Genomic DNA, 15,740 nt, shown 5'->3' with positions numbered 1-15,740 from the left:
AGATAGTGTAGGGGACGAATACCTCCATCTTGATTTGAATCCGCTCTTGTTTACTTCAAAGCCCATGAACTGCACTGTGATACAGGCTGCATCCTGCCCTCTTGGAGTCTGTGGGGTCCTCCGTCCCCACATCCTGTGTTGTGTTTCTACGTCTTTTCAATATCCCACCAACCTGGGACAGGAAACGTCCCATCATTGTGTGAGGCCACAATGCTGAGACAGGATGGGTGGAAGCAGCTCCGGGCACCTGCAGGCACCTCGGCCCTAGGACAAGCGGCGCCTCTGCCTTCTCTCCAGGTCTGAGAACTTGGGGATCCTCCCCTGTGGGTCAACTTTCCTGGATCCTCTAGTCTGGTGGTCAACTCTAGGGTAAAGAGACAGAGTTCCTGACACCAGTTCCTGCCCAGAGACTGATTTCATTACTTTTTGGGGTGGGTAGGAGGGAAGCGGTGGGGGCAGCACTTTGACATCTACAGTTTGTAAAAAGTTTCTCTGTGATTTTCAAATTTGACCGGACATAAAAAAGTTTCTCTGTGATTTTTATGTCCAGTCAAGTTTGAAAAGTGTCAGGAAATTGAATCAGAGCATGGATTCCAATGCATGTGGGGCTTCAGAGCAGAGTTCTGCTACTTCCAACCTGTGTTCTCTAATGTAATTTCTGGAGCCTCAGTTTCCTCATCTGTAAAACAGAAATAATAGTACTCACTCTACCAATTTTAAAGACTGAAAGAAAAATAAACATAAGGCCATGTAACACCATGTTTGGCCCAGCGTGAAAACCTGTGGCAATTGACTGTAAGCCTAGTGTTAGTAACACTCTCTAATTTCTCCTCTTTCTTACACTCATGTTGAGCAGCCATTCCAGGACTATGGCCTCCAGTCACACACTGCCCACATTTCTCAGGACAGAAGGAGTCTGGGTCCTGAAACATGACACATCCCAGCCTTGCCCTCAGGCTCCTGGGCAGCAGAAACTGGCAGGCAGGCTGTCCTGCCTCCCACAGCTACTCTCATAGCCAAGCTGGGTGGCAGGAAGCTGAAACCTGGCTCCTGTTGCTCCAGCTCTGAATGTCACAACATTTGGCGGGACTGCAGGAAGGACCCAAAGGAGGAGAAATTAAAGGGCCTGAGATAGCATCAAAGACAGCTTGTTGAAATATCATTCCAAAGGCCTCAATAAGGTAGAAGTTATTATCATTAATTATTTTTATTGTTGTTTTATTGTTATTGGTGAAGAACCCGTTGGCAGCACATTTCCAGGCAGAACATAGGCAAGAGAATCAAAGAAGAATAGAAAGCCAGGAGCAGAAAGGTGAAGAAATGCTGGCTTCTTTTAGACCTAGTCTAGTCCTGCCACCAAAAGCTTTTCTTCATGACCAAAAAGATACATTCCTGTGAAATACTTAGACCAAACTTGTCTAAAAGCTTACACTGCTCTGGAACCCATTTATGATAAAAAGAAAGAATGTTGGGCTGGGAGTTTGGCCTAGGGGTAGAGTGCTTGCCTAGCATGCATAAAGACCCAGGTATCATGCATAAAGACTCGGTATCACATACACAGAAAAAGCTAAAAGTGGTGCTGTGGCTCAAGTGGTAGAGCTCTAGCCTTGAGATAGCCCAAGGACAGTGCTCAGGTCCTGAATTCATGCCCCAGGACTGGCAATAAATAAATAAATTAAATTAAAAAAAAAGAAAACATTGAGGTTGTACCAGGCATGGTGGTGCATGTAAGTCAGTAATCCCAGACACCTGAGATGCAGATATACAGGACTTTTTACTTAGGCAAAAGTTAGCCAGACCTGTTTAAAAAATAAGCCAGGAGAGGTGGTAACACACCTATGATTCTGGCTACTTGGTAGAAGTAGGAGGATGACAGTTACAGGATAGTCTAAGTAAAAAACATGAGACCCCATAGAAATGGAAGGACAAAGGATAAAAACAATTGCAGCTGTGGCACTCACTAGACACTATGTCTAAAATGAACTATATAACTGTGATGGAGATAGAAGGGAAAAACACAGAGAGCGAAGGATGGGGTGACATTGTTCAAAAAGAGATTGTACTTTTGACTAATGTAACTGTATCCCCTCTGTACATCACCTTTTATAATAACAATTAAAAATTTAAAAAAAGGAAGTGGTGCTGTGAAGCAAAGTGGTAGAGTGCTAGCCTTGAGCTGAAGAGCTCAGGGACAGTGCCCAGGCTCAGAGTTCAAGCCCATGACAAAAAAAAAAAAAGAAAGAAAGAAAATTTAAAAAGAAAACAAAATATTCACTTAAAAAAAAAAAAAGGTAACCAGAGGGAAGGGGTAACATTGTCCAAAAAGAAACGTATTCTTTGCCTGACTTATATAACTGTAACCCTTTTGTATATCACCTTTATAATAATTAAATAAAAAAATTAAATGAAAACAGACCATAAGAGCCAATCTGAAAATAAACAAACAAACCAAAACTCAGAAGGTGGTAGAGGGCTTGCCCAACAAATGTGAGGCCCTGAGTTCAAACCCCAAGCAAACAAAGTTGAGCTTGCAGTTTATATGTTCTTTTTTCCATTGATTATATTTTACATATATTTTTACTATTTTGTTCTATTTGTGACAGAGTCTTGGCCCTGAAACAAAGCTAGTTAGTGAAGCCTTGCTACGGCAGGGCCCAGTTCTTGGTTCAGCATAGATGGGTGCCCAGAGCCTCTGGAATTTTCTTATACCTGAGAATCAATTGATCCCATGCTCAATGAAACCTTGGTCTGATGCCCAGAAACACCCACCAGGCATGGAAAAAAAACAAGCCCTCACTCCTTGTTAACCATGAAAGACTTGATTAGAGGCGTTTGCAGGTTTCACTCTGGTCTGTCCAACCCTCATTATGAGCCATCAAATAAAAACAGCAGGCAAGAGTCAGGAATGTAGCACTGTCTTCCAAACAAGGCCCCTCACATCTGGCTGCCTTTAGAAAGAGATGTTTTGTTTTGTTTGTTTCTTATTCCTTCTCTTTAAAGTTTTCATGGGTACAGAGAGACAGAGAAAAATACAGGGATCTTTGCTCCTCATGAAACTGGTTAACCTACTGGGCAGGCTGGTCTTGGCGGGGTGCAAAGAGCTATGGCATGTAAAACCTAGGGTAAATGTTTAGGTCTAAGGCGCCCAGTGCCAAGTATCACTAGCCTCATTAAGTTCTTTAGTCTCGGAGAAAAATTACAATACCTGCCTCCGCCTCTGTCTCCTCCCTCCTCCACAGCGGGTTAGCTAAACCTCTGGTTTCAGGGGAGGGGAGGGCAGCCTGAGGTGTGACAGAGCTTGTTCTATTGCCTGGAAAGAATCCTGGGAGACATTTCTTCTCTGGATCCTGATGAGTGGCTGGACCAGTAGGAGTCCAAGCTTGGGTGAGTTTCAGGTGACGTATCCTGGGCAGGATAGAAAACTCATTCCTTCTAATGCGCACATGTGCACATAAGCATATGCACACAGATTTGTGTACACGAAGTAAGCGCTATATGCTGTTCTATGTACTGTGACAGGGGCTGTTTTATGCCCTGGGGACAAAATAGTGAATAAACTCGATCAAGATTCTGTCTCTGTGAAGCCATTGCTCTAGTCAGAGGACAGAGGGGTAATCAATCTACTTACAAGTAAGTATCTTTCAAGGGGTGGTCATGCCAACACCATGGAGAGAAGACAGAAGAACGAAGGGTTTTGAAAAGGCCTGTTGGATATAGGGTCATTTGGATGAAAACTTGAAAGAGTAAGGGTTAATGTGTTTGGGTAGTGGTGAAAAAGTATGTTAGACAGAGAGAATATCTGCTACAAAAACTCAGAGGTAGAAAGGCAGTTGGATAGAAAGAAGGCCTAATGGCTGGAATACTGCTATTAAGAAGAGTCTGAAACTGGAAGTAGATAGAGTGCATGCTTAGAGTCAGCACAGGACCTCAGTTCAAGCATCAGTATCAACAATAAAATAAAATAAAAGTAAAGTAAAAATAAGTCAGGTGCTGGTGGCTCAGGCCTGTAATCCTAGCTACTCAGGAGTTTGAGATCTGAGGATCACAGTTCAGAGTCAGCCTGGGCAGGAAAGTTCCTGAAACTCTTATCCCCAATTCACCACCAGCAAATCAGAAGTGATACTGTGGCTCAAAGCACTGGCCTTGAGCAAAAGTGTTCAGGGACAGCACCTGGGCCCAGAGTTCAAACCCTATGACTGACCCTCTCTTCCCCCCCCACCCCTACATACACCCACACACACACATACACACACACACACACACACACACACACACACACAAAATCAGTAAGAGAAGAGTGGTAGGCTATGAAGCTAGATTACACATCAGGTCTCCAACCCCAGAGAGGAAGTGGTGTTTTGCTGCATGTACTGGGAAGCCATTAGCGGAGAGCACAGACTTGAGCAGATGAGTGGCATAGTGACATTATGTTTTAAATGTACTGGACACGGGCAGGGTTGCTAACATGGGGGAGAGGTAAAGAGGCAAACTTGAGGTAGTTTTAAGCAATATGGAAAGAATGGCTTGGATTGCCATGGGAACAATGGTAAAGGATCAGAGTTCAATCTTGATCACCACAGGCCCTGAGAAGCTGAGTCTGGCTGCTGGTCGCATCTAGGAAGCTCCCAATAGCAGAGCCATCAAGGAGTCCTTAACTTATATTTATATTTATTTGTTTATTTGAAATAGGAAAGGGAAGGGGGAAAACAAGATGATTGGGAGGGGTAGGGAGAAGGAAATGGGGACAAAAACACAAGAAGGGGTAACAATGTGTGAGAAGTAATGCACCTACTATCTGGCGAATGTAATTGTAACCCTTCTATACCTTACCATGACAATAAAAAATAAAATAAAATAATAACAATAAAAAAAGAAGTGAGTCTTGCTCTCTTTGTTGTCCATGTTGAGCTGGGAGAATGAATTCCTTTCTCTCTCTAAGCCTCTAAGGTACATTCTGCGGAGTGAGGGGGATATAGAGTAGGTGCTTCTCCATGCCTCGAGCACACTAAGTGCTCCCCTGAAATTCAATAGCAAAATAACATAAAGGTGCTCTCCAATGAATGGAACCCCAAGGGCTCTCACTGTACTCAGGAGAGGGCTCCCAGAAAACATGAACTGGCCCCAAGATAGCCCACTAGCCAGGAGGCATTTGTGAGAAAAGAGATTAAGCCACACACTGGAGCCCACTTCCTCTGTACAGGGCCATTGGGGGGCAGGAGACTCAGGCAGCCCTCAGCTTTGTCCATCTGCTGTCTAGAGACAGGGAACAGGAAGTCTCTGTGACCTTGAAACAGGCACCTTTGTTTCCTGTCTTGGGAGGGTAGAAAAGAATAGAAGGAAGAAGTTGCATCTGCAAGGAACTGAGTGGCTTATCAAACTCACTGTACAGATTGCACAAAACTACAAAGACTCACAGATGAGGAAAGCTGGAGCAGAGTGAACCTCCCTTGGTCACGATATGAGGTGCTGTGACCCTCGCTAAGAGTGCACCCCTCCCCTCATCTATGGCACCAATTCCAGAAAGCAAGGGAGACGCAGGAGCCAGAATGTAAAGTTTGATTTCATAAGTGATTGGAATGAAGGGAGGGAACACTTGGTGTGGAATTTTTTGCCGTGGTTTCTTCCCCCTGCACCCCCACGGTAAGGTTCGAGAAGGAGCAACTGTTGAGAATTCTGAGCTCTTTGGGCCATCTGATGATGTGAAATGGGCCCACTGTACAATCTCTGTGGCGGTGAGGGCAGCATGATTCCCACCTTATTGCAGCTTTCCTCTTACCCATCTATCACTGCCAGAAGGGGAGGAGACATGATACAGGGCTGCTAGCTGGATTTTGTATTCGGTTATTTGAAATCTGATAGGGAAGGGGGGAAAACCAAGACGGGTGAGGGGTGTGGGGGGGAGGGTAAAGGGTACCAAGACATGTGAAAGGGTATCAATGTATGTGAATTAATGCACCTTCTATTTGGCAAATATCATGTAACCCTTTTATTAATTACAATAAAAAATTTTAAAAAAAGAAATATGTAAAAAAGTCAATGATAATAACATCTTTTAAAATAAAAAATGAATTGAAATAAAAAAAAACTGGAAATCAGATTAATGTGTGACTATGTCCGTGTGCTGGCCATGTCTTGCATTCTGGATATGGAGGTGACACTTACTCAGTTCTGAGATGCTGCCCACACATGTGGCCAGGAGAGACTGCTCCAGGGTCCGCAGCTCCAGCTGAGCATAGGCATCCGCACGCTCATCGTGGCCCAGGGACCCGCCATTGTAGGGACTGAAGTAGGCAGGCAGAGAGAGGACACCTGTGGGGAGAGCAAGGCAGAGAGGTCACACTCACCGTGGGGGCAGCGGTGGGCAGAGTTTGCCCCCACCCTTCTGCTACAGCAGAGTCATGAGGCAGACCCCAGTGAGACTCAAGAATATTGGACTTCTTACTCTGGGCCAGAGGGAAAGGGGCCCCCACTGTGGCTGGGGTTGTAGCCATGTGGAGACGATCCTCCCTTGGGAACTAGCCTACTTAGGCAACCTACTGATTATGTGTGCCATGCCTGACTGTGCTCTGTCAGTGTCCTGGAGTGACAGGTGGAGTAGCTTTGTTTCCATGGAACCCAGGAGGGTTCCATGGTCAGAGCTCAGTGACCATCAAATCCACCCAAAGGCCAGGTCCACTCACGGAGTCTTCTTACTTCCCTATGCTCTCCCTTTCTTCTTCAAGCCCAGAAGGGGCTGGGGAAGAGGGGTAGGGCCACTGTTGGGAAAGGGACACTGTCTTCCTCACTACTCCAAGAAAGGGATGTGGCCAGCTCCTGGCAAAGTCCAATTAGCATTTTTCATTAGCGCTTCAACAGCTGAGAGCAGAGCTGTCAGAATCCAGCCCAGGGGAAGACAGGCTGTAAATCTCTCCAATCTCTCCACCTCATGGTGTGGCTTCTTAGCAAGACCAGAAAAGCAAACTCAGGCTGCTTTCAGAGGACACACGGTGTGGTAAGAGCACGTGGCCCCAGTGGCTCTCACCATGGCTAGGGTCCCAGGCAGGGGTTCCCAGTGCTTGGTAACTGCTGTTTCTCTTCTTTGTCTAACTCCCCCACGTTCCATCCAACTTTATCTATTTACTTTTCAGGAAAAAATTCTCACAGGAATGGAATTAGTCACTTTGGGGAAACAATCTAAAATTTCTTGAGAGCCTCTGGGGTGTGGCCAAACCTGGGTTATAATCCCGACAGTACCCAGTGAAGTGTTGACAGGGACAGCAGCTATAATAGGTGGTATCACTAAGTAGACAGGACAAGGTCCTGGGGTAGTGGCCTGGGGTCAGAACTCCAATGCTGGAATGTGATAAGTAGGTTGATTCTGGGCAGCCACTCTGTGCAACTCAGTTCATCATCTTTAACTAGAGATATTAAACTTCTCCACCCTCCCCCCCTCCGCAGCTCCAGGGGCTGCCAGAAGGAGGGGCTGAGTCACTAGACTATTGTTTGAACATCAGCACCAGCATGTGGCTGGGAGTTGGTCCTCTATGAAGTGTGGCTGCTGTTATTCCTGTTCTGTGCTACTCTGGAGACTGGCACTAAGGCTCTGGTTTCAATGTTGAGAGGCTGACAGGGGGACAGCATGAACACCCTGCTTAGTTAGGTAGAGGAGATGAGATGCCAATTGGGGTGGGGATAGCTCTAGAAAGGGAGCTAGAATACAACACTAGGACCAGAGTGTCAGACACCTCTTGCTGAGCTCAGAGGTTCTCTGTTGAGAGCAAAGGGACTTGCAGCATTTTTCCAGTCCAGACCCCATGTCTTCCCTGACTATCCTTCAGGTTTAGGGCTGGTTAGGTTTGCTCTTGCCCAAGCCTGGCTTCCTAGCATCCTTGTGCTATAGTGGCTAAGACCTGCTGCTCTGCCCCTTCTCTTAGCCTTCTCATCAGACCAGCACTGATGCTGCTAAGTTCTGTATCATAGTCAGTCTTCAAAGTTTTGTTTCTGCTACAGGAAGAACAAAAGTGTGTGGTGGCATCTCTCCTACCAAAGCCCCATTTTCTAAAGCATAAATTCGCCCTGACAGCTGAGTAACCAAACACTCTACGAAGAACTTGCTCTGAGCACTAAGACACATACAACAAAGAAGAAAGCTACCAACTACACGCCTCAGTCCACAGGCAGCGCAAGCAGCTGTGGGAGTCTGTGCACAGCCTGGCTCTTCCTCCTCTCTCCCCTCCTCATCCCCAAAAACAACACTGGAGACATGTGGATCGAATGTGCAGCACTTTGGGCAAGGGAATTGGACATTCAGCTGATTTGTCAAAGGATTCCCAGAGAGAAATATTATGTCAATAGATCTGGTAACATGAGCTGGCAGCTCCATTAATAATAGCCCATTTTCCCAGTCATCACCACCCAAAGGGCCTTTCACTCAATACTGTGGCAAAAGTAGTTATGCACCTATTATTAATAACAGAAATAGATAACATAACAGCTTTGGTGTAGGACCTTTGGCTTTTAAGAGGTATGTGTGTGCCAGTCGCGGGGTTTGAACTCAGGGCCTTGGTGATGCTCTTACCCTTTTCACTCAAGGCTAGAACTCTACCACCTAAGACACATCTCCACTTTTGGTTTTGTTGGTTATATATTGGAGATAAAAGTCTCATGCGCTTTCCTGCCCAGGCTGGCATTGAACTGTGATCCTTAGGTCCCAGCTTTCTGACTAGCTTGGATATAGGCATAAGCCAGTGGCACTCTATTCAGTAGATTAAAAAAATCTATTTTATAGTTCCACATGAGCCTAGAGCAAGGTTTTTCTTCCCAGAAAGAGGAATACCCCATAAAAGAAGAAAATAACATATATAGCCTTGCATTTAGTAAAATCTTTAGAAGAAATAGATCATCTCAGTCCTACTAGGAAACTGAGCGTACGGAATGCTTCCCCTCTGTCAGCATTAGCTAGGACGGCCCCCATCCATCCCTGCAGACCTCTGCGAGTTACAGAGGACACCAAGGTACATCAGGTCTTTTTATTACGATGTGAATTACTAAACATGAAGCCCCTCGGTGATCGAGCCATCCTCAGCCTTCCTCTTGTGCTGGCTCAGCGCCTCACTCCTATAACGTGGAAGCTTCTACATGTCTCCCTCTATATGGAGTCATAATCTCTCCTTTGGATTGCTCAACCCTTAAATCTCAGGACTCATTATCTTGATTCTCCAAGCCTCCTCCTCCTCCTTCTCCTCCTCCTCCTCCTTCTCCTCTCTCCTCCTCTTTCATAGATCTCTCTTTGAGCACAGCACTATGACTATCCAGTTGCCCAACAGGAGACCTGAGCCATCATTACAGAGGAGGAGTCTTGGTAATGATGTTAAGCAGCCTGGCACACTGGATCTTTGCTTCTCTAGGCTGTGTTCCACGGGCCCTGGTGTGGGGGTGGGGACAAGGTGCTTTTCTGCCAAAGTGCTTTTCCATGACTGCCCAAAGGGGGCACCACTGAGTTAGGTGGGAAATGGGGATAAGAAACCTGGTCACCTGGCCTTCTTGATAGCCCCCTCCTAGGTGGTGCCATGTGAGGAACATAAGGACAGCACACTGGGTTGACAAAGCAACTTTCAGTGGCAGAGAATCAATGGTGATTTCATCTGCTCTCTGTGAAGGCACTGGCACAATTTGAGGGTGTCTCAAGTCCTTTCCAGCATTGTTCTAGCCTCTCACTGACCCGTGGACTCCACCACGATGTGGACCCAAAAGTAGACCTGCTGGTCCCTGTGTCTTAATTTTCCTCAGAGACAAACGACCTTCCCAACACACATGCACACACACACACACACACACACACACAACTTTTAAATATTAAAAAAAGAGATACATTCTGCACAAGTTTATAGTTTATAGCTTTTCTTAGCTTTTGCTTTTCTTTTTCTTAACATAGGGTCTTGCAATCTAGTTCAGGCTGGCCTTAAAATCTTCTTCCTGATCTTTTTGCCACCATTTTCTCTCTTCCCTGCCAAGTGCAGAGATTACAGGTATGAACCACCACATCTGGTGTGTTGTTCAGTGTTTTTAGCATTCATTAAAAAAAAAAATCTCAGTTGGGCATGGTGGCTCATCCTAGCTACTCAGAAGGCTGAGATCTGAGGACTGTGGTTCAAAGCCAGCCCAGGCACTAAAGACCGAAAGACTTATCTACAATTAACTACTAGAAAACTGGAAGTGGTGCTGTGGCTCAAGGGGTAGGGTGGTAGTCTTGAGCTGAAGAGCTCAGGGACAACGCTGAAGTCCAGGGTTCAAGCCCCATAACCGACAAAAGAAAATCCATCAAGGCTTTTACTTTTTCAAACTCATCACCTGAGCACTCCTCAGAGTGGTAAATGTTCTAACTGAGGCAAGTGATTTCAGTGGACTCAAGCATCTTGCAGGTCCCTGCCCCAAACTCTCTCTCCCATCCCCAAACAAGACCTACTGGCCATTACTGGTCTCAAGGATGCTCATTTGCCAGGGCAGCTGAGGTTGATGCCTGTTCTGCTCCTTTGAAATGAAGACTGGCATGCAGAAGATTATTATTATTATTATTTTACTGTCTTGCAAGGAACACATTGGCACAGGGCCTCTTCTACTAGTTTTCATAGGAGCTGTGGGCACAGATGGAGTTCAGCCCATAAGCACCTCAAAGGAGAAATCACATTGCCCCAGTGTAGCTTCCAAGTAGCCCACAGAATCCAACCCTTTCATTTTTTAAGAGTTTCCACTCTCTGATCTGGAACTTTATATACAATGTGTGGAGTGCCCAGTTGGTGTGTGTGAGTCATTCCAAAACAAAGTACAGAAAGGTTGAACGTGGATATCTTTCAGAGTCCCACGTGAGGGGTGAGGACAGTAGATTCTGCAAAAGCTTTGCCAAGTGGGATTTGTCCTGACATTCGAAACACAGACGTTGGGGGGCATTGGGTGTGGGAAACAAAGAGGAAGATGAAGGTAATAAAGAGAGAATCCTGGAAGTTGGGTGAAATGTGCCCAAAGACGAGCCAGGCACCCATGAAAAAAAGGGACTCACTAGAAGTATTCCAAATCACATCTGGTTCCTGGGCAAACCTATCATCTCAACGTGGGACCACTGGACTGTGATGCTCAAGAGTTCAAGTGAGGAAAGAATTCTGGCAGACTCTGTGTGTGTGTGTGTGTGTGTGTGTGTGTGTGTGTGTGTGTGTGTACTTATGTCCACATGGATGTGGAGTGGTATCTACACTGAGTCCAGAAAGCAATTATTAACTATGAGCCAATAAAAAGGAGCTGTGCTGTCATATGATGTAGTTACTACATAAGCATTTGAACCCTACGAACACTGGAGCAGTAAAACACTATTATAGTGCCCCCACTGGCCTGTGAAAGATACAGGTTCAGAAAGCCAGGTTCTTTACCTGACTTTTATAACTGTAACTCCTCTATATAACCTTTATAATAACAATTTAAAAAAGAAAGAAAGAAAAGAAAAGAAAGCCAGATCCTTTGGCTAAGTCCACAGATAGAAAATGGCAGTGGTGAGCTGGCCATTGGTGGCTCACACCCGTAATCCTCACCACTCAGGAGGGTGAGATGTGGAGGATGTTGGTTTGAAGCCAGCCTTCTCTCCAATTAACCTTCTCTCCAACTAACCAGTAAAGAGCAGTGTTAGAGGCATGGCTCAGGTGATAGAATGCCATCCTAGCAAGCAAGCTCTTGTGAGCATAAGGCCCTCAGTTCAAACAACCCTGGTACTGGCAAAATAAAAAAGTAAAATGAAATGAAATGGTTGAGGTGGGATTGATTCAGCATGTCTGACCTGGGTGCCCACACCAATTTCTAGCCTGTCCTAAGATATGGGTCCTAAGATATTTTTTCCTAAGACACTGCGGCAAAAGGAAAATTTTATCCTGAAGGGTGGGTAGGCTTTGTCTTCCTTGGGTCTCTGCGGGGGGAATTAGTGGTGGGCCTACCCTCTCCCCCTCCTCTAACAGCTGGCTCCTCCACTTCCTTCAGATAGGGTATGGGCTGGGAGTAACAGAGAGGGGCCATTTCAAGATAGGGCAGTCAACCCTGGCAACTGCACTGGCTCCTTAGCATTTGGGAAATTCCTTTCATTAAGGTAATGTTAGCTCTTTAGTGGACTTAGAGATAGCTACAGAAGGTGAAGAAACAAACTGGTCAAGATCTTAAGACTGCTGGTTAATGTGTGTGTGTGTGTGTGTGTGTGTGTGTGTGTGTGAGCAAAACCTCAATAAAAATATAATCTGTTCACTGTAGTTTCCTCTTTGGGCAAGAAAGTAAAAAAAAAGCCAGAGTAACATTGTAGACCACATTCAGGAAATTAAACCTAAATGTAAACCCTGGAAACTTAGCAAATAGTCACAACATAGGGCAGTGTGGGACAGAAAAAGCAACCTCTGAACTGTAGGGCTTTTTCCTGTGGAAAAAGATCCTATGTTATTTTGAATACGTTTTTAAGAGATTCTGGGTGGCCTCTCTCCGAAGGATTGATGTAACACACCAAGAACTCGAACGACCCTGGAAGTACATGTCTTGGAAAGCAAAACTCACCCCATGGCCACAGTCCTTTGTTATATGCTGTCCTCACCCTGCAGTAGGTGAACACACTCATTCCTGTCACCCAAGGATGATAGGGGGTCAACTTTTGTACAAAGGCAATACAGCCAAAAGACACATGCAGAGCTGGGGAGGGAGCTGGCTGGTACAGCGCTTGCCCAGCAGGCATGAGCTGTGGGCTCCATCCCCAGCACTGCAAAATAGAGAAATGGATTGAAAACAAACAAAAATGAACTAGGCATTGGGGGCTCATGCCTGTAATCCTAGCTACTCAGGAATCTGAGCTATGAGGATCATAGCTGATCATGAGTACCATGAGATGAAAAGTCTGTGAGACTCTTCTTTACAATTAAATGATGAGATGTAGCTCCGGTGGTAGAGGATTAAACTTGAACATAAAGCCAAGTAAGGGTGAGAGGCCCTGAGTTCAAGTCCCAGCACTGGCACTAAATCAATCAATCAATCAAGTGAGTAAGATATGTACACACAAAGATTATGGAGAACCGAAGAATGGGGATGAAAGAAGGGGGTTAGGACAGCCACCCAGGTAAGGCTAGTTCTCTCTATGCTGGGCCAGAGTAGTGTTTACAACCACTTTTCTTTTTCTTCCCACTTTTTTTTCTTCTATTTTTGGGTGCTAGCCCTGAACTCTTTTTTTTTTTTTGCTCCAAGCTAGCACTCTACCACTTGAGCCATAGCTCCATTTCTGGGTTTTTTAAAGTAGTTAATTGGAGATAAGAATCTCATGGATTTTCCTGGCTGGGCTGGCTTAGAACTAAGAACTACAGATCAGCCTCCTGAGCAGCTAGGATTACAGGTAGGAGTCATAATGCCTGGTTGGCTCCCCACCCTTTTGACTAGGAGTATGACTCATGGAAGTTAGAGATAAGGTTTGTCTCAGCCCTGCTCCCAGATGGGGTGACTTAGGGACTGAATATCCAGCAGGCCCTCCAGGGCATCTTGCTGACACACAGACTTGGCTGTGTCCCTGCTGCTCTGTGCCTATGTGATCATTCTGCAGCCATGCGGTATCTGTGCAGGGTGCAAAATTCTGGCATCTGAGAACAAGGAGTGGTTTCCATTCAAGCAGGATTGACTGCTCTAGGCTGAGGTCTCAGGCAGGAGTAGGGGGCATCATTCCATCACAGTCCTGAGAGGCTGCCTGCTATGCGTGGCACTGCCAGCCGGGGTTTGAGGCCTCATGGCATCAGTTCACACTGGAGAGAGGGATGAAAATGACCAGGTATCCATAACTAACATGAAGTCATTCCTTGGGGGTTATTTTTTTTAATGCAATTTTCACAAGGTCTAGGGCAAAGGGCCAAGGGAGTGATTAATAAAACATGAGTGCATCCATCAGAAATGTAGTGCACTGAAGTGTGCTTCCAAACTCAGGCTGTAGACTCCTCAGATAGTTTAAGAGCATGGGTCATAGGCAGGAAGGTTCAAAACCCAATGTTACTACTTATTTGCTGTGTGACTCTGGACTTGCTACTTCACCTCTCTCAGGCGACTGTGGTTTTGAACTACAGGCCTCACACTTCCTAGGCAGGCACTCTATTGCTTTGACATGTATCGACCTCTCAAAATGTGGCTTCTCTATATCTTGCGGTCAACATTGTCGTCAACATTTGTCACTTACCCATTTACGCAAATACTCATCATATGCCTGTTCATCAGTGGCAGGACCTGAGTTTCTGCTCTAGATGAAAAGAAAACCTTAAAGACAAGCAATTCAAATGTCCCCATGAGAAGCAACAGAGGAAGCCCGGTAAACAGGCCATGAGAAGCCTAAGAAGAGTTGAAGACTTATGGGTTGTCATCATCTGCAACTGTGGCAAAATACCAGGATGGCTCAGGCTCTACAGACTTCACAGACTTTGTGAGAAGCCGTCTGTGGTCGTTTGCATGGCTGAGCAGAGTACAAAGCAAGTGAGGGTAGAAGGAAGGAAGGATGCTCCGTTATTCACAGGAGGTCCCCTAGAACACTCACCCCTGACAGGCACATTCCGCCCCGACTTCTCTGTGTCACTCCCAGGATCCAGAAGGGCCACCTTTTCCTGGAAACATGTAAGAGAACTGCCACTGGGCCTTGCAACTGTGCCACACCTCTCAGGGATCTTTCCAGTGCCACTCCTTCTCCATCTTGGCTCATAGACACCCGCTTTGCCTCCAAATGGGTGTGTGATACTCCCAGAGCTTCTTTCCCAACCTCTCCCTAGCAACCGCATATAGCAGTCAAGGCCAAGCAGTTCAAGAATTCAGGGCTTTGGAAGATATTCCTTTGCCTCTTCAAAAGCAATGGGGTTGGTTTGCTGGCAGGCCTTTCGCTGTTTTTACTGGCGTGACTGGGACACACTGACTGAAGAAGGTACAGCAGCAGCCATTTACCACCAAGAGTTGGACCCTGTGCTGCAAGAGCTGGAGTGCTTTCCCAGAAGGTGCAGCATGCAGGGTGAGATAAAAGCAATAGATGCAGAAAGAGATTTCAGAGCAGGACCACAGCCAATATGCTGCCTGTGCAGAGCAGAAGGTACAGGGAAGCAACTAACAGAACAACACGAACTGTCTGTCCCTGGACTTGAGCTACAAGGAAAACCAAACCAACCCAAAACTCCTAGTGGGTCTGTGAGTGTGCCAGAGCTTTGGAAACAAAGTATCATAGTCTGGGTGACTTAGACAACCAAAGTAGCTTCTCACTGCTCACTTCTCTTATCGCCTTTCTGAGCTTACAGGGGGCTGGTCTTCAAGTTGCCTCTTTCTGAGCATGCCTGTGTTCTCATCCCTTCTTGAAGACCACTCATCATTTTAGATTAGAATGCAACCTCATGACTATATTATATGAATTGACTCTTTATAGGTCCCATTTCTAAATATGATCAGATTCTGAGACCCTGGATAGCAACATAGGAACTTCAGTGGGTGCACAATTTAGTCCAGAATAGTGTGCGCATGCGCGCGCGCGTGTGTGTGTGTGTGTGTGTGTGTGTGTGTGTGTGTGTGTGTGTGTGTGTGTGTGCATCAGTAATGGGGCTTGAACTCAGGGCCACGGTGCTCTCCCTTAGCTTTTTCACTGAAGGCTGGCACTCTACTACCTGAGCCACAGCTCCACTTCCAGCTTTTTGGCTGTTTATTTGAGGTAAGAATCTCACAGACTTTCCTGCCAAGGCTGGATTTCG

General features: G+C 45.9%; 1 protein-coding gene across 1 annotated transcript in view; it reads right to left on the bottom strand.

The window, feature by feature from the left end:
• Abtb2 (ankyrin repeat and BTB domain containing 2) overlaps positions 1-15,740 on the bottom strand; it is a 157,638-nt gene that overhangs the window by 36,851 nt on the left and 105,047 nt on the right. The window contains exon 2 of the mRNA XM_090347897.1: positions 6,163-6,309. Coding sequence (XP_090204023.1) covers positions 6,163-6,309 — 147 coding nt within the window. The remainder of the gene's footprint in view (positions 1-6,162; positions 6,310-15,740) is intronic.

This window comes from Megascapheus bottae, chromosome 16, assembly GCF_031878675.1.
Source record: "Megascapheus bottae isolate mThoBot1 chromosome 16, mThoBot2.hap1, whole genome shotgun sequence".
Lineage (NCBI taxonomy): Eukaryota > Metazoa > Chordata > Mammalia > Rodentia > Geomyidae > Megascapheus > Megascapheus bottae.
The sequence above is the reverse complement of the archived record's forward strand: the minus strand, read 5'-3'. Positions and strand labels throughout refer to the sequence as shown.